Source organism: Festucalex cinctus, chromosome 17 (assembly GCF_051991245.1).
Source record: "Festucalex cinctus isolate MCC-2025b chromosome 17, RoL_Fcin_1.0, whole genome shotgun sequence".
NCBI lineage: Eukaryota > Metazoa > Chordata > Actinopteri > Syngnathiformes > Syngnathidae > Festucalex > Festucalex cinctus.
In genome coordinates this window covers 17875737-17899610 of record NC_135427.1, presented here as the reverse complement: position 1 = coordinate 17899610, position 23874 = coordinate 17875737, and the positions used below count along the sequence as shown (strand labels likewise).

The 23874-nt window shown below is 41.3% G+C and overlaps 2 protein-coding genes across 5 annotated transcripts in view; both read right to left on the bottom strand.

The window, feature by feature from the left end:
* Positions 1-2821, bottom strand: part of LOC144004582 (KAT8 regulatory NSL complex subunit 1-like) — a 26531-nt gene extending 23710 nt beyond the window's left edge. Inside the window, exons 1-2 of one of the 2 annotated variants that reach the window (XM_077501882.1) lie at positions 2787-2821; positions 1728-1795 (exon numbers count right to left, since the gene is read on the bottom strand). The gene's annotated coding sequence lies outside the window, so the exon portion shown is untranslated. Of the gene's footprint in view, positions 13-1727; positions 1796-2786 lie in introns of those variants that run through there. The other variant, XM_077501881.1, reaches the window with a different exon arrangement.
* A 3963-nt stretch (positions 2822-6784) lies between these two features.
* crhr1 (corticotropin releasing hormone receptor 1) overlaps positions 6785-23874 on the bottom strand; it is a 36213-nt gene continuing 19123 nt past the window's right edge. For 2 of the 3 annotated variants that reach the window (XM_077501806.1, XM_077501808.1), the window contains exons 5-14: positions 18048-18133; positions 16178-16284; positions 13747-13867; positions 12374-12527; positions 10666-10726; positions 9059-9131; positions 8898-8983; positions 8705-8840; positions 8598-8639; positions 6785-7071 (exon numbers count right to left, since the gene is read on the bottom strand). In XM_077501806.1, the coding sequence (XP_077357932.1) occupies positions 6931-7071; positions 8598-8639; positions 8705-8840; positions 8898-8983; positions 9059-9131; positions 10666-10726; positions 12374-12527; positions 13747-13867; positions 16178-16284; positions 18048-18133 (1007 nt within the window). In that variant the 3' untranslated portion in view covers positions 6785-6930. The remainder of the gene's footprint in view (positions 7072-8597; positions 8640-8704; positions 8841-8897; positions 8984-9058; positions 9132-10665; positions 10727-12373; positions 12528-13746; positions 13868-16177; positions 16285-18047; positions 18134-23874) is intronic. The other variant, XM_077501807.1, reaches the window with a different exon arrangement.

Genomic DNA, 23874 nt, shown 5'->3' with positions numbered 1-23874 from the left:
GCGTGCGCACACGGCGCTGGGCCAGGAGGCGGCAAGGCGGCCCCCGTCAGTTCCTCGGCTCGCCGCCAGGGGGCGGACGCACCAAAACAACAACAATGAACGGCATAAAGGTTTCTAACGACACTTTCTCTATACATTTTGAGTGTTTAGGTTTTTGTTTTTTTAAAGCTTTTATATTTCTTTCCACAAAAGCAGTTGTATTTTATTTTTCTCTTTATATTTTCGAGTCCTTTTGGAAAGCTTTTTCTCCATTTTCTTTCTAACAAAAACAAAACTTTTGGTGGTATTACTCCACTTGAGGACATTGGAAGTAACTTTAATGGAGTCTTTCTTTTTCTGGAAGCTTTTGACTTTGCCTCCCTCCAGTGATTAACAGCTGTGGTTTTGTTTCTCTCCAGATAACCTGACGTAATTGAGCGAGGGAATAAGTCATCCATGGTTGAGATGTGGATGATGGCTTGATTGACTTCAAAGAGGGAATATGAGCAAGCGTTGGGTGAAGCAAGATATTCCCCATTAGAACAATTGGCGGTGAAAATTACATTCAACATCTTCGTATAGTGTACTTTTTCAATTATTATTTGCTAATGTAGCATTTTTTTTGTCTTATCAGTTTACAATATTATGGGAACACATTGTTTTGAAAGCATCTGCTTGTTTGTTTGTTTGTTTTTGTATTTTCAGTACAAGCACGACATGCAAATGAACAAGAAGGGAAACTTTGTTTTCTTCTTTTTGTGTCAGGTGATCAATTCAAAATGGCTCAAGCAATACTTAATGGTAGACAAGCTTTTACCAGCCAGAATGTTTTTTTTTCCCCCATCTTTATATTTTTCTTAGATAGAGAGGTTAATTAAGTACTTCAGGGTCGCCAAGTTATCAATTACCTTATACAGTGTTCCCCTCATTGATTGTGGGTGTTACGTTCCAAAAACTAACCACGGTAATTCAAATTAAAAAAAATAAAATCCTGTTAATTATATATATTTTTTGTTGATGTTTTTTCTTTTCGTTTTGGCATGATTTTTACTTTTTTATAAATGCTTTTTCATTCATCATATATGTTCTTTTTTATTTACATTCTTTTTTCCGTATTTTTTAATTTACTTATTCAGCACGGTATATATATTTTTTTCATTTATATATATTTTTTTCATTTTGATATGATTTTTAGTTTATTATGAAGGGTTTTCATTCATTTGCTTTTTGTTTTTTTTCCCATTTACAGTCATTTTTTTCTATTAAAAGTATGTTGGAAAGGTCTTGTCGAGACAAAACCGCAGATGCCCGTACGTCCCCGGTCGGACGTCGGGTTCGAGAGATACGACAGCTGCGCAAAGACCCAAAAAATAAACAAACCAAAAAACACCCTGTAAAAAATCCGCTAAAAAGTGAGACCGCGAAAGATGAACCCGTGATAAATGAGGGAACACTGTATACGTCAGGACATTTTTCAAAACATTTTTGAAGTGCAGCAATTAATTATTTGAATCAGCAACTAACGAATGGATAACTACTTTGACAATCAATGAATCGTTTTCAAGTGCGTGTTTAACTTCAAATTGAGCAAATCATCGTAATTCAACAGGAAGTCCAAACCCTTTTCGCAAAAAGATTATTCCAGCTGTGCAGTGGCCAATGGTCAGGAAGGGCCGTGCGTGGCGAGCGACGGGGGTCACGGAGGCCCCCGTTCGCCAAAAACAGACAACAAAAAAGAATGGCAGTACCTTCATGTCCATGCTCGTCGCCTGGTGGTCGTTGGTGACGTCTTCACAAGAGGACAACCGCGTGGCACCTGAAGGACAGGAACGCAATGTTAATTGGCTTCAACAATTTGATCATTTAATCCAAAATGTTGTACTTTGTACATTTGTCTCACTGTACTGTATGTCTGTAACTTTGTGTTCTTTTACTGCTAACTGTCTTGGTCAGGTAACTCTTAAAAAAAAAAAAAAAGAGTTTTTTAATAACCTGGTTAAATATATATACTGTATAAAAAAATTATGTGCAATCAATAACTGGACAGCTGTTTTAACATACTGCCCTGAAAGAGATAGATGCATATTTACAGCCCATCTCTACTTCCAAAAATAAGAAGACTGTCAAGACCTTAATTTTGTGTTCTCATTTTGGTGTTTCAATATTTCTTAGTTTAAGATCACTGGCATTTTTTTCCCCTTTTGTTTTCCCTTTATTGTTATTGTGAGATTGTTGTGTGCTGCGATGATGATTGTTTGCTTAATGTTTGCCATGTTTGGCTTTTGATTTCAATTTGTTAAAGTTAAATTCGCCAGCCAATGTCAAGGCACATTAACGCCACACACGAGTGCATCTACCCAGACTCGAACCCAGACCCTCCCTCCTGCAAACCATCCGTACTCACACTAGTAATCATGCTGGTAATCGCTAACCCAATAAAAAAAAAAAAAAAAAAAAGTTGGCCGCGATCCTTCATGTCAACGTTGAGTGGTGACAAGTTACAATCGGGACTTTTTTTGTTTGTTTGTTTTTTTTCAGGCTGACGCGCACGATTTTTGGGAGGTCAAGTTGGATTTGTGTTGAAGAGTTTAGCAGCTGAGGCTAATGCTAATCACGAAGCCCGAGCGACAGCAGGCTAAGCTAAAGCTAAAGCCTCGGCGACTTTCTACATAATGAAAAGTGAGCTAAAAAAATGTGGATCTTGCTCCGTCCGGACAGTTAAACTGGAGCGCAAATCGCTCTTGAGTCGTGACAAGTGTCGCGTTTGTCCATTTCCAGCAAATAAGCAAGCAAAAATTGTTACTTACCTGCTTGTCTTGTTACTAAGCGTTTACGAGCGCCTAACAACCCCTCTGAGCTCCTATTGGTCACTGACAACATTTCAGCGCTTCCCATTGGCTCACGCGGCTGTCAATCTGTTCAAATCTGCCGTACAGCGGAAATACGGACGAAAGTTGTTAGCAGCGAACTTAATAAACAGCAAAGAATTAAAAACAAAACGCCAAATGTTTTCTGTAAAAATGTGTAGATGGCGGCCGATGTGAACGTATCGTAAGAAGAATTACGAATGCGCTGTATATGAATGAGCCAGCTACATTCGTCTCGTTTGGAGCTTTTATTTGTCAATTTACTGTTCAAAAAGACAAGTTCCCATTTGTTTTGTTTTTTTGGGCCTGTTTCTTTTGTTACGTGTCAGAACGAAGACAACACAGAACCGAAGCAAGCCTGGCTTCACCGGGGAACTTGCATCCCTCCTCCATGACGTCGCGTTGTTTTCCGAGCAAACCAAAAACTTGCTACTGAGCAGCTGAGATGCAAATCGTTCACCTGGGAAATGTGACGATATGAATGTCGTTCCAGGAAATGCAGCAGCTCCTTCTCGCCCAACACCAGCACCGCATCTTCATCCGATCTTTTGCACAATGCAAATTGGAAAAGAAGATCAACCGATAGTAGTGCACTTTAGAAAGTAAGATGTTCATCAGAAACTAGGGAGAGGCGACGTTTCACCTAAAATGTTGAATTTGAATACAGCCAGGCAGTGAAGTTTGTTAACACGACACAAATTGAAGACAATCAAATAATAAACGTGTTCCATATTCATCATTTCACAATGTACAATCAGAACAAAATACATGGGAAAATGTGATTTTGTGCAGTTCGAGTCGTCACGCAGCAGTCGGGATAATAAGGTGCCACTAGATGGCGCTAGTGCACAAGAATGGAAAGTAACACCGAGCCCGCCGCAAGATGCGTAGTTTTAGTTACAGTATGTTTGTTTTTTAAAGTGTATTACTTGTGCACTATGGGGTATATGCCACGGAAGAGGCGGGACTGTTTTTGCACATTAGTTTGGTTCCGGTTTGGTTTGAGACGTGTGGGTTGCGTCAAAATACTTGTGCTTCCGACTTTGTGGGCCTCGGTTGCGCGTTTGAAACCCGGACCGGAACCAAACTCATGTGCAAAATCACGTCCCGCCTCTTCCGTGGCATATACCCCATATTTAAAAAAAAAAACAGCGTGTGATTGACGTCATCAGAAGGTGCTTTTCTATTGGCTGCTGCTGGATGACCTCACTTCTGTGTGACACACTTCCACACGTCCTTATTCCGGCGGTTATTATCAAATGAAATCACATTTCAAATCATCCCCAAAGGCTCATGCATGAAATTAAATACCAAAGACGAAAATGAAGGGAATTTTTCTTATAATTATAGTTAATTTAGTTAGTTTTGTAAACATAAAATGCAGTTTCGTTTTTATTTTGCTTTGTTAACGAAATTGTTTTTGAATTTTATTTTTTTCGTTAGTTTTAGTGAACGCAAATAACCTTGGTTCTGAGTCCAATATTGCTGGTGAGATGTCCCAGAATACATGTGTCGAGATCCGGTCCTCGAGGGCCAGAGCACTGCATGTTTTCTAGGCTTCTCCACTCCAACGCACCTGATTCAAGGCTCAGGATAATTATCAGGCTCCTGCAGAGCTTGCTAATGAGCTTAAATATGAATCAGCTGGGTTGAAAATGGGAGGCCTCGAAAACCTGTAGGGCTGCGGCCCTCGAGGGATGCCCCAGATGATGGCGGCGACACATGACGATGCAATTTGAAGTGCCGGCGAGCAAACGCCGCTGGCAGAAAACATCGTCTTCATCGCTATTGTTGCGCTTTTAAAGGGCCTGCAGCAGCGAAATCGTTCTGACCTGAAAAAAAGGGGGCGTGGCTCTTGTCGATCCCCAGCGGCCCCTGCAGGAAGGCAACAAGCCCCCCCTACAATTTTGGAATGAGACCCCTCATCACCCCTCTGCACACACTTGATTACACTCCAGTGCTACCCCCCACCCAACACCCGTGACAGCTTAAAAGGATGACAAGATGCTCCAAATGTGGCCGCTGCTCCCAGGGGGCCCCGGAGACAAACGGACGTCGCTATCACCATGCATGTGCGTGCGTGACAGGAAGTGCATTGTGTTGCTTCCATAAATAAAACAAAGTGCTTCATGTTTCAAGTGGACTTTAAACACACTTTTATTGGGCAGCGGGAAAATACGCAAACGCTCGAAGACATGAACGGCTTGCATGTTTTCATGTCGCGCATGTTTTTGCACGCCACCCCCCCTCAAAAAAAGATCTCAAGTTAAATAACAATAAATACACGAGACGACGCGTCTTTCACGTCACGTGACCGACGCCTGTTGATGACATCACGCACGGGAACAAAATCAGCAGGAGGGCAGCAAAGTATGGCACATTTTGTTTTTCCGTCATTTTGGGTAGAAATTTGAGGCGCAAACACAAATTGATGAATGGACAACCTTTTTGATAATCGGATCGATTCAGTTCAACTTGAAATTGCACAAATTGTTGCAAGTGCAGCCTCGAAACGTGAAATTGGCTTATTTTTTCAATCTGATTTGTCAATGGGAACAATAATCAAGAGATTGTCAATGGATTGTCAAGGAAATGATGTCAAACGGCTTTCTATAAGTAGCCGGTGAGTTGGGAATGTGAAGAAGGGGATTTTTTGAATAAGCAATTATTTACAAGGAGGCTTCCCATTGGCCCACCGCCAAACAACAACAACAACAAAATGGATGTGAAAACAAAGAGACGGAAATCGCCAACATGTATGTTAGTTACAAGGATAGAATACAGCACAGGAGTTGTCACTTTTCTGATAAATATGTGATTTGACATGTGGAACATCCTCCATTCGTTCTTTTTTTATTTATTTTTTTGGAAGGGAACATCCTCCATTGGTCACAAGACGAGCGACTTCCAAGTAAAAGGCTGCTAACAAAGTAGAAATAAACTCCTTCGCCTTCACCACTGTTCATTTTGTCTGTCGAAACCACCACACACCTAGCTTAGCATTTGCTTGCTTAGCATTAGCTTTGCACTTTAAACACGGGAATTGCTCCAGTTTCCACACACACCTGCTTGTAGATGAGTGGTATGTGCTAATGTGTACCTTTTAGCATTTGGTGTTTTCTAACTTAGTTTAGCATTAGCTTTCTGTTTTGGACGCAGCGCCAGGCTTGTACAGGCTTCTGTTTCCACACAGCAGTTTGCAGGAAAGCAGTGTGACCACTGAGTGTGACGTGCTAATATGTAGCTTCGCATTAGCTCCGCTGAATGTTTGCTATCTGTTTTGGATCTCGCTAAAAGGAGCTTACATGCTAACACATAGCTCATTTGCTAGCTTAGCTCCGGGGCCTTGGCGCCAACTCAGGAGCTTACATGCTAACATATAGCTCAGCATTAAAATTTGCTAGTTTAGCTCCGGGGCCTTGGCGCCAACTCTCAGGAGCTTACATGCTAACGCTTAGCTTAGCACTTGCTACCTTAGCTCCGGGGACTTGGCGTCAACTCAGGAGCTTACATGCTAACACGTAGCTTAGCGTTAGCATTAGCTAGCTTAGCTCCAGGGCCTTGGCGCCAACTCAGGAGCTTACATGCTAACATGTAGCTTAACAAATTTGCTAGCTTAGTTCCGGGGCCTTGGCGTCAACTCAGGAGCTTATATGCTAACACTTAAATTAGCGTTACCATTTGGTAGCTTAGCTCTGGGGCCTTGGCGCCAACTCAGGAGCTTATATGCTAGCACGTAGCCTAGCGTTAGCATTTGCTAGCTTAGCTCCAGGGCCTTGGCGCCAACTCAGGAGCTTACATGCTAACACATAGCTTCACGTTAGCATTTGCTTCTCGTTTTGTCCAGCGTGCGCGTCAAAGGGGGGACGGGCCTTGTAACAAAAAGTACGGAATGTGTGCAAGGTTTCCGGAAAGACGGCGAAGGTGAAGCGGAAGGAGCCGACGGAGGCGCCTGTCGCCGCCAGTCCCGCTGGCGAGATGATGGACGGATGGCAAGGTGCGCTACGTACGCGTTCTCTGCCCGTCTTGCGTTTGCGGAAGGCGGCACATCGCTCGCTCGCTGGTTGGTTGGCTCGGCGTCTTGTCACAGCGACGTAGACTGCTTGATGCTGTGGAAGCTGACCCGTGAGGGCGACGTGGGGATGGACACGGCCTGCGTCATCCGTGCCCGGATGGAATGCTGCTCCTGCCAGCGGTGGAAGCGTTTCCTGGCGGCCGAGCGCACCTGGACCACACGCATGCACACACACACGCGACGGACAGGTGACACCTTTTTTCATTTTTGCCAGCATCAACGTGCACCCTGTGGTGTGTTGGCAGGCAGAGACGGTCACCATGGCAACCACATGCCACATAAGGGAGACGGCAATTGAAAATGGTCCTCCTGGAGGCCCGCCCGATTAATCGGTTGCTGATTATAATTGGCCAATTATTAGCCTTCAAACATTGGCCAAAACAATCGGCCAGTTGGCTGATTATTTCCCCCTTGAAACGTTATTGAAGAGAACTGAAGTTTCCGCCGCTGTAGAAGTACCCCGAATGCACCATTTTTCTTGCGTAGCATTAGCAACTAGCAAGTGTGTAGCGCATGTTATTTTGGTTATTTTTTTTGTCCCTAAGCATCCTTTAAGCTGTTTAATGACACTGCAGTTGGCATTAACTGTAAACTTTTTACACAACGTTAAGAATGACATCCACTGTATATTTATCAACAAAACATGCTTAATTTTTCATTAAAACATTGCTGACCTATTGCTAACAGGAAGTTAGCAAATGCATCGACTTTGGGAGTGTTTTTGCTTCAAATAAGGAATATCCATACACGAATGTTGTGGGAACACATACCCACAGATGAGATAACACGACACAAAGGCACAAATTCTTCCCAATGTGTGACAAACAAATTATTTGAATAGAATTCAATCGCAACTTTCGTCTGTACTCACTTTAAGTGTGTAGCCCAATGGATGCATGGCACCACACTGCCACCAAGAAGCCAAAACACACAGGAACAGTCACTATTTCTTCTGACTGTTTTTTTCACTTGCTATTATTTTAGTTTATTCTTTTCCTTTTTCATTTTATTGTTTTTATTTTGTCATTGTCTTCTCAAGTTGTATAATATTTGAAGTTAATATTTCAAGAATTCAGAGACTTTCTTTTCTCAAAATTCAAGGATTTTACGAGATCAAAATACATAACAGAAAAGGTTAACTCTTTACAGCAGTTGTAAACAAGTAAGAATGGTTTTATTATTGACACATACAATAACCTTGTCTACTTCATGAATTTTTTTTTAATATGGACTTGTCATTCAAAGAGAATCTTAATTGCGAAAGTTTGTGTGTAAGTGGCACACATTGAAAATGAATTGGGGAAGGGCTCTATTTTATTCATGATCTATATTTTTAAATAATCGACAATCAATCAATAATAGTAATCTGTATTTTTTTTTCTACCTATAATCAGTATCGGCCTAAAAAAAATGCATATCGTACTCCTCGCGTGTCGCAATCGATTATCAATCAAGCGTCTTCCTGAAGCGGACGGCAGTCGTCGTGGCCGTTGTCATGGCGACGCAGCTTGGCGACACGCATTCCGCCTCGCCTATGTGTGTGTGTGTGTGTGTGTGTGTGTGCGCGTGCGCACTTCCTGTGACGCGTTTGCAAAGTCAGCGACAACCGCGTGGCGTCTGGTCGCCATGGTAACATGTGGTCATAAAGCTGGCAAAGGAGGCGGGGCCTAACTTACCTCGCTGTTGAGGAAGCAGTAAAAGACGGACACAAAGAAGCCCTGCGTGGGACGGACAGCAAAACGTCAGCGGGGCGGCGGACGGCAACGTGCCGCCGTTTGTGTACCTGGAAGGATTCCAGGAAGGAGTTGAAGTAGATGAAGACCAGCTGCGAGATCTCGTCCTCGCCGGGGTTGACGAAGAAGAGCATGTAGGTGATTCCCAGCAGGGGGAGCAGCACCAGCGTGGCCTTCACCGCTTTCCTGCCGGTGACAAACGTGAGCACTCGCTGCTGCTAGCTGGCCCCGCCCCCTTCCTACCTGTACTGAATGGTCTCCGAGGTGGTGGACGCCCGCAGCTTGGTCATCAGGATCCTGACGATGTTGAACAGGAAGATGAAGTTGATCTGAAAACATGGAGTCAGTCATGTCATCACGAAGAGAAAAACAACCAAGTGATGATGTCATAAAAAGCAACGGACCACCAGAACCAGAATCATGGGACCCTGGTAGATGTAGTCGGTGTAGACGCCCGCTCGCTTCCCGAACCAGCACCTGCCGACCGGCACCAGACACACGCGTCACCGTGGCAACCGAACGTCCTATTGCAAAACATACGCTGGCCAAGGAAAACAAACAAACTGCTTCAATGAAATGCGGGTGTTGCGTGTATGCCTTGAAGGGGCGTGGCCTAGGGAGTGACATCTGCGAGCGATCTGCCGAGTGGAAGCTAACACAAAGCAAACAACTTGGAAAAACGGCAAAGTCAGCAAAAGCGTCGAGTCAAGTCACAAATGACTCAAGTCAAAAAAACAAGTCAAGTTAAAAAAAAAGACTCAAGTAAAACAAAAAAAAGTCAAGTAAAAAAAACAACAACAAAAAAACGACTCAACTAAAAAAAAAGACTGAAGTAAAAAAAAAATGAAGCAAGTAAAAAAAAAATAACGAATCAAGTAAAAAAATGAATCACATAAAAAAACGACTCAAGTTAAAAAAACGACAAGTAAAAAAATGAGCCAAGTAAAAAAAAAAAACCCGACTCAAGTAAAAAAAAGTCTCAAGTAAAAAAAAACGAGTCAAGTACAAAAAAACGACTCAACAAAAAAAGACTCAAGTAAAAAATGAAGCAAGTAAAAAAAAAAAAGACTCAAGTTAAAATAAACGACTCAAGTGAAAAAAAATGAATCAAGTAAAAAAATGACTCAAGTTAAAAAGAAACGACAAGTGAAAAAATAAGAGTCAAGTAAAAAAACGAGTCAAGTAAAAAAACGGCTCAAGTAAAAAAAAATCAAGTCAACTAAAAAAACCACTAAAATAAAAAAAAGACTCGAGTAAAAAACGAATCATGTAAAAAAACGAGTAAAGTAAAAAAAAAAAAAGTTAAGTAAAAAAACTCAAGTGAAAAAAAAAAAAGACAATTAAAAAAATACAAAAAAAACATCTCAAGTCAAAACAACAACAGTCTACTTGAGCCAAGTCACTATGACTCGAGTCGAATCCAATCAAGTTGGAAGTTGTTGCGGGAAGGAAGTGATGATGTGGAGTCCGGATTGGGGGAGGGGGAAAAGCGTCGCCATGACATCATCTCAGCAGTGTCATGGAGGAATTCCCTAGTGGGAGCGGACCGCCAGCCGCCGCCCACTCGCTCGCTCCCGCGTGCTAGCGTGCTAACGCTATGTGCAAATGCTCGCTCCATGGATAGCCTGCTTGGGGGGGCCTGAGGGGAGAGGAGGGGAGGGGAGTGGAGCAGAGTCACGAGGAGTGCTGAGATGGAGGAGCAGGCTGGGGTGGGGTGTGTGTGTGTGTGGGGGGGGGGGGGGGGGGGGGGGGGGGGGGGGGGGGTCGGGGGGGGGGGGGGGGGTCGGGGGGGGGGGGGGGGGGTCAGTTATATGCGCACATCTGTTAGCTGTGATGTTCCTGGAAAAACTTGACACGGATCAGGAATGAGCTGACCCGCCACACACAGCGGAAGGAAAGACAAGTGGGCGGGGCAAATTGCTAACACTTTCCCTTTAGCTCGCAGGATGAATGAAATGTGTTTGTTAGTGTGTGAAAAAAAAAAGAAAGATGATTTGAAGGGCAAACTGACTTCTCGTTGTCGTAGTAAAGTTTTCCGATGGCCCAGGCCACGATGATGGGGAAGGGGATGCCTGCGCACACGCACAAAAACAAAACAAAACACACAAACGTCAGCACACTGAAAACAAATTGCTTACAGTCCACATTGACCACACCATCCAGATCCTGCCATTTTCTTTTTGTTGTTTTTTTGTCATCAGTCCACTTGTCAAGCGCTAGCGAGCCAGTTGATGGAATATTCCCAACTCTTTTGCCCTCGTTTCTATTTGGACACATTTCTCATCACCATTTTTGCTACTTTTCACTCAGCTCCCATTTGGCTCCGCCCATACACCATCCTTTCTAATGTTTTTCTGGTCGACGTTTTTTTTTTTTTTTTAATTATTTTTTGCGTTGTTGTGCTCCCTCCTTGGAATAAAATCTTCCTTCTTTCGGGGGCCTTCAATCTTATGACGTGCGCTCGTGAAAAGCCTTCAGAAAATTTCACATTTTTTGCTTACATTTTCACAAAGACAAACATGCTACATGCTACGCTAAGCTAAGCGCCAGCAATGGCAGCTAGAGGTGGGCGGATCCATCCAAATACCGGTATCATCGATACCGGTATCGTTAAAACAGATATCGATATTATAAATTCCAGGTCGATGCCTGTACCGTAACATCGATACTAACTATTCCGGTATCGATAATAACTATACCGCTACTATCGATGACAGTATTGGTAATACCGATATCGGTATTATCCAGACCACTATCAATAATACTGATATCGGTATTTACCTTTTTTTTTCCTACCCTCCCCCCCCCCTTAAGAAACATGTTGTGTGCCCTATGTGTATATTTACAAACTGTATAGTGCAAAACTAGTGAAGTGAGTAAGAGCAGCGACCAGTGGGGCCTCTTCCAACCCGGGCGGGTCAACGCGTACACTGCCAATCGATATGATCTATACCGATATACCGTATTGATATCGGTTCGATACTGTCAGTAAAATACGTATCTAGTGGTTGAGTTTAAATTTGGCTCTTTTGTGCACTGCTGTGGTTTGGTCAAACAGACATGTCACAGTTTCAATTGTGTGCCATCACATGACTTAGCATCTTAGCATCTTTGTAGTAGGTTGCATGAAACACATACAGCATTGTACTTGGAAAATATTTTTACATATTATATTATTATTATATTATTATATTATATTATATTAAAAATATTTTTGGTATGTTGTTTCATGGTTTGTTGTTGCGTGATCATCTTTGTTTATTGAGGTTGAAAAAGAAGTGATGAAGGCAGAGTTTTGACTTTTTGTACTTTCTGAAGAGTAAAGTATTTTTGTTTACATTTTTTTACATTTCTTTTCCTATGATCACTTTGTCCACTGATTAAGAACGTTTAAGAAAAAAACGATTAAGAAAAAAATGATTTTGTCATGGTAGGAATGTTTCTGGAGAGGGAAAACATTGATAAAGTATTTTCTATTTATCATTAAACTGTCCTAATTTGATCCTTAAAAAAAAAAAAAGAAAGAAACAACAAAAACACTTGAAGGTTGACATTTGACTGTCAATAACCAATTCAATGATACAGCTACATTCATTAAAAAAAATTATATACTGTAATTTGCAAAAAAGTATCGAAATGGGCGATACTGGCCCTGTATTTACTTGGTATCGGGTCGATACCAAAATTTGCACATCACAAATGCGTGCGCGAGCGCGTACACCATCCGATGCAGATGAACATCCACTTGCGCAGCTTGTCGGTGGAGTAGGTGAGCACGATGGCCGTGTGCAGGTAGCATCCTTCGCCAAACATCCAGAAGAAGTTGGTCGAGTGGAAATAGTTAAAGCAAGCCGTCACCAGGCGGCACCACACCTTCAAAATAAAACACCGGCAACATTTTCACACTCATGTTTGGCTTCTCAAAACCAAAGCAAAGCTTCAATTCAATAAGCCTGAAATATATGAGAAAAAAATGAGAATTATTTGTAAATAGAGTATTTATTGGTCCTAAAAAACAAACACATTTTTTTGTTTTTGTTTTTTGGAAAATCAACTTTCACAAATGACTTTTGAGCTGTGTCATATTTGATACATCTGGTCACAATGCTTTAAATTTGTACCTTGATAACTGTCAAAAATATAATAATAGACAGACATTTCAAACATTATTATTATTATTATTATTATTATTATTATTATTATTATTATTGACCAAAAATCAGAAAGAATATTCCCTATTATTAAAGGGATACTTTACTTATTTAGCCATTTTTGGCAGTCAAACATTAATATTTTGCCTATAATAAATTTGATATTTTCAGTATTTTTCATGTACAATTAATACCTTTAAAAATACATTTTGCAACTTGCAGTCGGCTGAAAATTACATCACAAGGGATCAGGTAACCAATCACAGCTCAGTTTCTAGGTTTGGCCATGTGACATTCACAAGCTGAGCTGTGATTGGTTACCCGAGCCCTTGTGATGTCATTTTCAGTCAACAGCAAGTTGCAAAATGTGTTTTTAAAGGTACTAATTATACGTGAAAAATAATGAAAGTATCAAATTAATTATATACAAAATATTAACTTTTTATTGCTATAATGGGCTAAATAAGTGAAGTATCCCTTTAATAAGTGTAGATGTCTCTCTTGCAAGGTTGCTGGAAAAGCCATCAGCTGGATGATACTGCCCTCTAATGGATTATCCTTGCAATGCATGTGTCAGATCATATACATTAGGGTTTTAATAGGAGAAAAAAATATATTATACTCATGAAATACAGGGCTGGAAATGTCTTTTATTTGACACATATTTGGCTTTATAGGGTTAAATGATAATGATGTCATTCATGATGTCATCAAAGGTCAAATGGTTTGTTTTGAAAATGATCACTTTCAATTGTGATGAAAAATGTCTTCACTCCAAATGAAGTCGTTTTTTTATTGATTGTTGATTGGACGTGAAACGGGACAAAAGAATTTTCCAGCAATTGCAGCTGAATTTTCATTGAGAAGATGCTGACGAAGATGCAGATGGCGGCGATATGATTTTTTATTTTTTTTTATTTTTTGTGTGGGCGTGTCCTCACCACGTTGCTCTCGTGCACCTGCGGGCTCATGGTGAGCTGCACCACAAACCAGGTGGCGTTCCTCAGGATGAAGGCGCTGATCAGGTTCCAGTGGATGATGTTCCTCAGGCAGCGGATGCTCCTGACAGACAGACACACAGACAGACAGACGACAGGTAGGGAAAAAAACGTCAGCGCAGTGAAATGGAAAAAGGAGGCGTGTCTGGTTCAGAAGCCGCCATGACAAATGTTGTTGACGAGAGCGAAGGCCGTCGCGGGGCGTGACGCAAGCCGCGCGAACGGACGCCTCTGCGACCTTTCACACTAGGTTAGGACGACAGGTGTGCTCGTTAGGGAAAAGGTGCGAGCGGGGATCGAAGGATGATGACTTGATAACGACGCCCTGTTGTTTGAATGGTGAGCTAACATTGCAAAAGTAAATAAATCAAATAACAGAAATATGAAATCCAATTAAATCAATATTAACTCATTCACTCCCAGCTGTTTTACTGGATTTTGACTGATTTTGCAAAGGCCCACAGAATATCGTGTTCTATTTGTTGTAAAAAACATGGAAACTACCAAAAGAAGGTGTAGCATCACTTCTTTCATTAGGAAAAAAAAATATTTTTATGTTTCCGTTTTGCAGCAATTAGCATTGGAATATAGCTAAGTTCAATCATTATTCACAAATCTGTTTAAAAAAGTGGGGAAAAGAGTTTTTTGCAACATGGCCCCGGTTGATCTCTTATACTCTGCTGCCACCTGCTGGCCGTTTTTGTAATAACTACTTTTGATTCAAGCGTTCTCTTCAGTTCAGAGGCAGCATGAAAGCCTTTTGTATGCTCTAGCATAAAAAATACAAAAAACGTATAAATACGTCTTTGGGAGCAAATGAGTTAATACTGCTCAGAAATTGTGTGCTTCAAAAAGTCCAAACATAAAATATGTTTTAATACTTTAAAGGGATATTTGACTCATTGAGCTATTTTTAGCAATGAAAAGTTCATATCTTGTCCAGAATGAATTTGATAACTTCATTGTTTTTCATGTACAATTAGTACCCTTCAAAGGTCATTTTTCGACTTGCTGTCGACTGATGATGACATCACCTGTGCTAATGACAAATCATGGCTCAGTTTTCTGACCAAACCCAGAAAACCGGTGAGCCATGATTGGTTGTTATTACCTACTTCCTCAGCACAGGTGATGTCATCATCAGTCAACAGCAAGTAGAAAAATGACTTTTTAATAAAGGTATTAATTGTAAATGAAAAATAATGAAGTTATCAAATTCATTCTGGACAAAATGTGAACTTTTCACTACTGAAAATTGTTCAATGAGTCAAGTATTCGCTGAAAATTGAAGATATAATAGACATTTTGATAGAAACGTATGCAAAACAGAGTCAAATAAATGTCTTCCTTAACTCTTTGACTGCCAGGCGTTATAAAAACAAAACAAAAAAATCCACAGTGCCAGCCACTTTTGAGCATTTTAACTCATCTTTCAAGGCAAAAAGAATATTGTTTGCCTTTACTACATATACAATGTGGCTACGAAATGAAAGATCGCATTCCATTCACTGGAATTTTACTAATCATCATGAAACGTCTTTGGCAGTCAAAGAGTTAAGTCAGCTGATGAGTCTTGTTCGCTTGAAGACTTGCGTCAATTTCCCCATCAATCTTATGAGGCGCTCCCCCTAGTGGCCCACCAAGTAATTGCTCAATAAGTCATCAACAATGGAGCCGTTATTGTGACTGGTTATTAACGACAAATATTGTAAAACTTGTGCAGGCGTACCGATAATCTATCGGGAGACGACGTATCATGATTTATTGCAATATGGATATATCGTCAAACACCTCGTTGCCAGCCAACGTCCGCTTGCTCATGGTCAACAAAGCTAACATGCTAACATCATTCCATGCAGGGCAGGCATGTTGACCACTAGTCCAGCGCGTTGACTGATGTGATCATGTCGTGTGTTGACATGTTGGGCTTTTTGGAGCTCTTTTGCTCCATTTTGTTAAGCCCCCCCCCCACCTTGGGTGACAAGGTGTCTCCCAACACGACTTGTGCATAAATGCGCTCATGTTTCTGCTTTTTTTTTTTCCTCATCCTCCTCCTTCGCGCTTTTCGCACTCTTGCGAGCCAGGAAGGCAAAGTCGGATGGACGAGCGTCTCCATCAGTGTGAAGCACAAACACACTCTGGCAATTCTGTGCGTGTGTGTGTGTGTGTGTGTGCATGGAGGTTTCCCGTCCCTAACCCCCTTTTCCATTTACGCCCCTCCCCACCCCACAGATGTGCTTTAATGGTCTCCTTCCACACGCGTGAAGACGTGTCCTACTTGGCGACGGCGGCTTGTCATTCCGTGACCAAACGGGGCTTTGCAATAAGAGGCGTTTTTTTTTTTTTTTGTTGTTTTTTTTTTAATCCTTCTTACCTCAAACACAAGAAGAGGAAGAAAGCGACCAGTAGCGCCAGCATGGAGATGACGTGACCCAGGAAGTTGATGATCACCGCCAGATGGTAGTGCAGCTTGCCCTTCTTCTGGAAAACAACAACAAAAAAAACACAAAAACACAAAACAAAACAAAAAACAACATCAACGTCATTGTCACTGTCATCATTGTCATCATCTTCATCAACATCATCATCAACATCTTCATCATTATCTTCATCAACATCATCATCACGATCATCAAGTCAAGTCATCATAGTCATCATCATCATCATCATCATCATCATCGTCGTCGTCATCATCATCATCGTCGTCATCATCATCATCACCATCATCATCATCACCATCATCATCATCATCATCATCGTCGTCATCATCATCATCGTCATCATCATCATCATCATCATCATCACCATCATCATCAAGTCAAGTTATCACCATCAGTCATCATCATCATCACCATCGTCACCATCACCATCATCATCATCATAATCATCATAATCATCATGACCATCATCATCATCATAATCATCATAATCATCATCATCATCATCACCACCGTCACCATCATTATCATCATCAAGTCAAGTAATCATCATCATCATCATCATCATCACCATCATCACATCATCATCATCATCATCATCATCATTAGCTACTTTTGTCCCCAAAGCAATTCTGCTTTTTAATTCTTTTGAACAAACCTACAGATCTTCTTAATATATAATGTACATACATATTGTTAACAATTGGAATTTTATCCTATTCATCACCTTATTGATATTGTGTATTTATTTTTTATTTTATTGTATTTTATTTATTTATTTATTTATTTATTTTTGATATTGTGTATTTATTTATATTTTATATTTTTACATTGTGGGAGGCATGGTGGTTGAGTGGTTAGCACGTCTGCCTCCCAGTTCTGAGGACTCCGGTTCGAGTCCAGGCCCCGGCCTTCCTGGGTGGAATTTGCATGTTCTCCCTGTGCCTGCGTGGGTCTTCTCCGGGTACTCCGGTCTCCTCCCACATTCCAAAGACATGCATGGCAGGTTAATTGGGTGCGCCGTATTGTCCCTAGGTGTGCTTGTGAGTGTGGATGGTTGTTCGTCTCTGTGTGCCCTGCAATTGGCTGGCAAACAGTTCTACCACCTACTGCCCAAAAGCCAGCTGAGATAGGCTCCAGCACCCCCGCGACCCTTGTGAGGAATAAGTGGTCAAGAAAATGGATGGATGGATGGATGGTGGATGGATATTTTTATATTGTGTTCTATTTATTTATACTTTTTATTCTTTTTTAAATGTAATGCTGCTCAGTTGTTGCTGTTTTTTTTGTTTTTTTTTAAATTTCCCCTAGGGGATAAATAAAGTTATATTGAATTGAATTGAATCGTCATCATCGACATCATCATCATCATCATCATCATCATCATCATCATTGTCATCCTTTGCATTGACCGCCCATTGTTGAGCGGGCAATGCAAATGTCCGAAAACGTGAAGCCCCGCCTTCCAGTGAGTGGCGACCAGTCGAGGGCCACCAAGCGCGTCAGCAGGGAAACGAGGACGAGCGCGAGAGCAAATGATTGGCTGAGGACGGCGTTTTTTTTTTCTGTCTTTTTTTTTTTCAATGCTTCCGGTGGGTGTGGCCTGATGTGCGGATTTGCGTAATCTGCTGGTGTCTGTGTGGGGATTAACCAGATTTTAATCCGCACATCAGCTCTCTCACAATTCCCACTCCACATCCCATCATCGCCTCACTCCATCGCCATGGCGATCACATCAGATCAAGTGTCGGAATCTCACGGTCAAACAAACCAAAAAATCCTGAAGAGATTTTTGGTCGTACTCACCTCCTGGTGCAAGATGGCCCTGCACATGGAGTAGTTGCCCTTGGGGGCCCACGTTCCGTTCCACAGGCAGTTCCTGTACACGTTGTCTACACGCACACACAAACACACAAACACATTCCCGTTAGTTAGCACACCTGTGACTCGACAACGGAACATTCACAAACATTCGTTTCGCCGCAATTCAAATTACAAACAAAAAACAAACACACACAAACATACACAAAATTCCTTCCTGCAAATGACAACATATATATACTTTTTTTAATTCAAGGGATACTTGACTCATTGAACAATTTTCAGCAGTAAAAACTTCATATTTTGTCCACAATGAATTTGATAACTTCATTATTTTTCATCTGCAATTTAAAAATTCATTTTTCGACTTGCTGTGTCGACTGATGATGACATCACCTGTGTAACAGCCAATCACGGCTCACCTGTTTTCTGGGTTGGGTCAGTAAGCTCAGCCATGATTGGTCGTTACATGGATGATGTCATCATCAGTCGACACAGCAAGTCGAAAAATGACTTTTGAAAGGTATTAAATTGTACATGAAAAATCATGAAGTCACCACATGAATTATCAATAAAATAACTTTTGATGGCTGAAAATGTTTCATGAGTCAAGTATCACTTGAAATTTATCAACACACAACAAAACACACACACGTTGCGACAATCCTGAAGACGACAACATGAATTTGGTTTGTGTGTGTGCGTGACCTTTTCGTGTGTGAACTCTCGTTAGTCTTCACACCTTTTTAATGTCAGCATCAGAGCACACACACAAACCTCACAACATGCGTGTGCGTGTATGTTCCACATGCTGAACTTGAACAATTTGCAATTTTCAACTGATTCCAATAAAACATCTAGAAAGTGCCGATGGCAACAACCAATAAGTAAACCGATAATTGTTTGCAAAATTAACTTGAATAAATATACTTTGGATATTTACAGTGTACAATAGTCCATTATTATCGACGGATTTCTTTATTATCTGTATGACGTCAAATTGGTTGATAATTGCTGATAATTTTTGGCAAATGTTTTTAAAATCTGGTTTACCTCTATGAAGTCAAATTGGTCGATAATTGCCAATCATTTTCAGCAAATTTCTTTATTATTTGGTTTATCTATATGATGTCAAATTGGTTGATAATTGCTGATAATTTATTATTATTATTTTTATTATAATCTGGTTTATCTGTATGGAATCAAATTGGTTGATAATTGCTGATAATATTCAGAAAATGTTTTTAATTATCTGGTTTATCTGTATGACATCAAATTGGTTGATAATTGTCGATAATTTTCAGCAAATTTCTTTGTCTGGTTTACCTGTTTGACGTCAAATTGGTTGATAATTACTGATCATTTTCAGCGGAATTTTTTTAATTAATTGCTGATCATTTTTGGCATTTTGTTTATTATCTGATTTATCTGTATGACATCAAATTGGTCAATAATTGCCAATAATTTTCAGCAAATGTTTTTATTATTTTTTGTTTACCTGTATGGCATCAAATTGGTCGTTAATTGGCGATAATTTTTGGCAAATTTCTTTATTATCTGGTTTATCTGTATGACATCAAATTGGTCGATAATTGCCGATAAATTTTGGCTTTTTTTTTATTATCTGGTTTATCTGTATGGAATCAAATTGGTCAATAATTGGCTGATAATTTTCAGCAAATTTCCTGATTATCTGGTTTATCTGTTTGTCGTCTCAAATAGGTCGATAATTACCGATAATTATCCGCCACCGATATTATTGTGCATCCCCACTTTCAAGTCATTTAACGCTCATGCGCCAATAAATGCGCGTTTTTGAGGTCGGGCGTGTTAACGATCACGTCAAGTCGTCAACAGACAAACGAGTGAAAGTTGTGATATCTGTTGTGCGCTTTGCATATTCAGGAGATGTGAAAAAAGGATTTCCCAGCGAGTGTCAGATGACTGACAGGTAAGAAACGAGTCGTGTCATGTGAAGCGCGCGGTGAAAGATGCAAACGGTCGGCGTGTCGGGAGACCAAAAAAAAAAAAAAATCCCACAGGAAACAAAAAAAATAATAAAACGTTTGGAAGCATGCGAGCGAGCGAGCGTATAGCCCGAGGGCGCCAATGTGTTCATGCGCTGGCGGCGGTCTAAAAATAGCGAGACGGCGCATGAATGGGAAATGTCATCCGGCGTCAAGATTAGCCGCATCAAACGGATCCCCGAGCGGACGGATGGCCGGATGGTCGGATCGCCGACTCGGAAAAACCGGCGAGATTCCTCCACGCCGTCTCAGCGATCCCACGCCGCCGTCTTCCCAACGCGCATCCATGATGATGTGACCGGACGCCGTGACTCGATAGCGTGAGCGGACGCCGCGAGCCGTTTGTTGACTCCATCTGGTAACGTCGTGAAGCGATTTATCGGAAGGAATCGACGCACGCGCGCGCAGTCGCAACGCAGCAAAAGTTCAAGTTGGTCGCAACATTTTGAGCATTTTTGTCGCACGTCCAACTGCAACTCCAAACAACACCAAAAAAAAAAAAAAAAAAAAAAAGACAAACATATGAAAGATACAACAAATATCGGCGCTGTCTGGCAGAAAACTACAAAGTCCAAATATGGTCAAACAGATTTTTTCACCAATCGATTCTAATGATTGGTTATTTTTACACAATAATAACAATGTTGTTAGAGATCAAGGTTATTTGAGTGAAAAAAATTAACAAAAATAAAAAATAAAACTCCCCAAAAAATTGTTAACGAAATAAAAACAAAAATGCTTTTTAAAAAACGAAAAAAAATTGGCTGCTGCGAGATGACATCACTTCTGTGCGACGCACTTTCAAATGGCCGTATTGTGGTGGTTATTATAAAAAATAAATCGACTTCAAATCACATTTAAAATCGTCCACAAAGGCATGAAATTAATTATCAAAAACTAAAACCAAGCACATTTTTGCAATCATTACAGTTCGTTTTGTAAACATCAAATGTGGTTTTGTTTTTTTAAAAAGCATGTTTATTTGATAGTTTTTTGAATTTTAGCTTTAGTTTTTTTTCCCGTGAGTTTTAGTTGACTAAAATCACCTCATTTGGAATATTAAGTAAGTGAGGGGGGTTGATTTTGTGAGCCAGGGCTTTTCCTATGTCCAAAATTGGGAGGTGGCCACCTCCACCTCATTTGCTCACTACCTGCAGCATGAGTGACCGGAGGGCGGCCGATAATGGTATCGGTTAACGGTGCAAGTACCGATATCTTATCACCCATCATAGTTGTGATGGTACCACCTCTGCCTTGATTTTTTATTTTATTTTTTATTTTTTGTGCCTCAATTTGAGCCCGGAAAAACCCTGTGAACGTAAACGTAAAGTCCCGATGATGGCTGGCACTACGAGTGTGCGTGTCTTGATGCGGCAGCTTTTTTTTTTTCCTTTTTGATTGAGTGACTCTCAATTGAGCGAGCGTCCGATTTGTCACGGCGTGATGTGCTGCAGTTGACGTTGCGGCGCAACATATGCAAACGTTTGTCGGCATGCTGGAAGGCGGCAGAGCCTTGCGGGCGCGAACATGCTGACGGCGCTCTAAAAATAGCAGCAATGAAAACGCCCCCCCCTCCCCAATCAAGATGAGCCACACGCCACTTTCCGTCTCAAAAACGGCGTCGACGCGCCGCCGTGACCTTGCGAGCAGGAAGCTGCTTTGAGATGCCAGCGGCGGCGGCTGCCAAATCAGCTCTCCCCGCCGCCAGGAGTTCTATTAGCGTCATATTTCAGCGCTCGTCATTGTCGGCGGCGGGCAGGTGGCCGACCCACGTGCGCCATGCGGGATTGCGGAACATCCCTCACGTTCGCTCGCTCGCTCACTCGTTCATTTGCTCGCTCGTCCTTCCTGTCCGCTAATGAAGCTTCCAGGAAAGGATTGGAGGAGCCGCTTGGTAACCGTGACAACACGACACGCCGCTGACCCCAAAGGTGGGAAAGCGGGAGCGACCGCTCGGCGACCGCAATGGCAGCCGCGTGCACGCTCATGCCGACGGATGAGCCACGCTCATTCAAGACTTTTGCAAGTTTTCATTTGAGTTTGTTTTGAGTTTCGTTTTTTAAATTGAGTTTGTTTTAAGCTGTTTTCAGGGTGGTTAGATTTTATTAGTTTTAGTTATTGAACAAATGCTTAGTCTTAGTTTGGTTTTAGTATTATTTTTATTTTTTTAATGTGTATGACTTGTGCGCAATTTTTCAAAAACAGCATGGGAGTGATGTCATCTTTTGGTGCTTTTCTATTGGCTGCTGCTTGATGACATCACTTCTGTGTGACATGTCTGGCAGTTCATATCAAAATCAATGTACAGTACTTCAAATCACATTTCAAATCATCCCCAAAGGCTCATGCATAAAATTAATTACCAGACGAAAACAAATGACATTTTTGCTATCATTGGTTAATTTGAGTTAGTTTTGTGAACATCAAATGTAGTTTCAGATACTTTTTGTTTTTTGAAAAGCATTTTCGTTATTTTATTTCATTAATGAAATTTTTTTTTTTCATTTTTTTCATTCATTTTAGTTAGATAAAATAACTTTGTTCAACACTGAACGCGATCATTTCACGCAAGTGTAGCCAGCTAGCTGCTAGCCAGCTAGCTGCTAGCCAGCTAGCTGCTAGCCAGCTAGCTGCTAGCCAGCTAGCTGCTAGCCAGCTAGCTGGTAACTGCTAGCTCCATGTTACGTGCTAGTAAGTTAGCAAACATTAGCTAGCGGTTGCATTAACATTATTGTTGGAATGTTATAACCGGTGGATTCATGTTACATTATAACTATAATTGACTTTTTTTTTAGCCTTTCACAGTGAATCTACCTCCTGTCTGTGGCATGTGTTTGTGACTGTTGCACTTGCTAGCTATAAATTTGAAAAGGGGTGTGTCACTGTGTATCACATGACACATTAGCAGAGACAAGATTTGACAAAATCATATCATTTTCGTCTCGGTTTGTTCATGAACTAAAATGTTCATAGATTTTCATCCAGTTTTTATGAAGTGAAGGACATTTTCATCTCGTCTTAATAAGTCACCGAAAATGCAGAATGATTTAGTCCCACTTATTGTTTATTAATGAGACTTTTAAGTCTAGTCTAGTTTTAGTCCAGTGAAAAATGTGTATTGACCAAATGATTTTGGTTTAGTTTTGGTTGACGAAATGAACACTTGGAGACAGACATTTGCAATGCGGACACGCTCAATTGTTTCCCAGCACACCGCGTCAAGTTAACAAGACGGCGCCGACCGAGAGAAATTCCCCCGATGCGACGTGAACGAAAACCTTGTAAACAAGTTTTCAACAGAGACGTTCCGCAACACAAACACGCAAAAACTCACGTTTGCCTTTGGGCCAAAAGACGGAAAATGGAACACTGCACATTAGACGTTTGTGTGTGTGCGTTAGTTGGATAACAATCCCCCATTCGCACTGCACTGAAGGGAAATGTGTGTGTGTGTGTGTGTGGAAGCTTGTTAGGCGGAGAACAATTCCCCCCCACCTCCATCTTGACTTCCACAAGTCAGCAGTGAGATTAAGGAGGTACATGGGGAGGAGGGGGATGCTGGTTTTGATGAGGAAGGAGGGGAGGACGAAGGTGGGGGGGGTGGACAGGCACATCCAGAAAGCTGCCTCTGGAGACCATCAAGTGAAGATGAGGAGAAGGTTGTTTGAGGTGTTTGGCTAAGTGCGAGTGCAGATTGGGTTTTGCGCTTTCAAACTAACTACATTCGAAAAAAAACAAAACTCAAAACAAAATCAAAATGAACTATAATGACATTCCCAAAACTA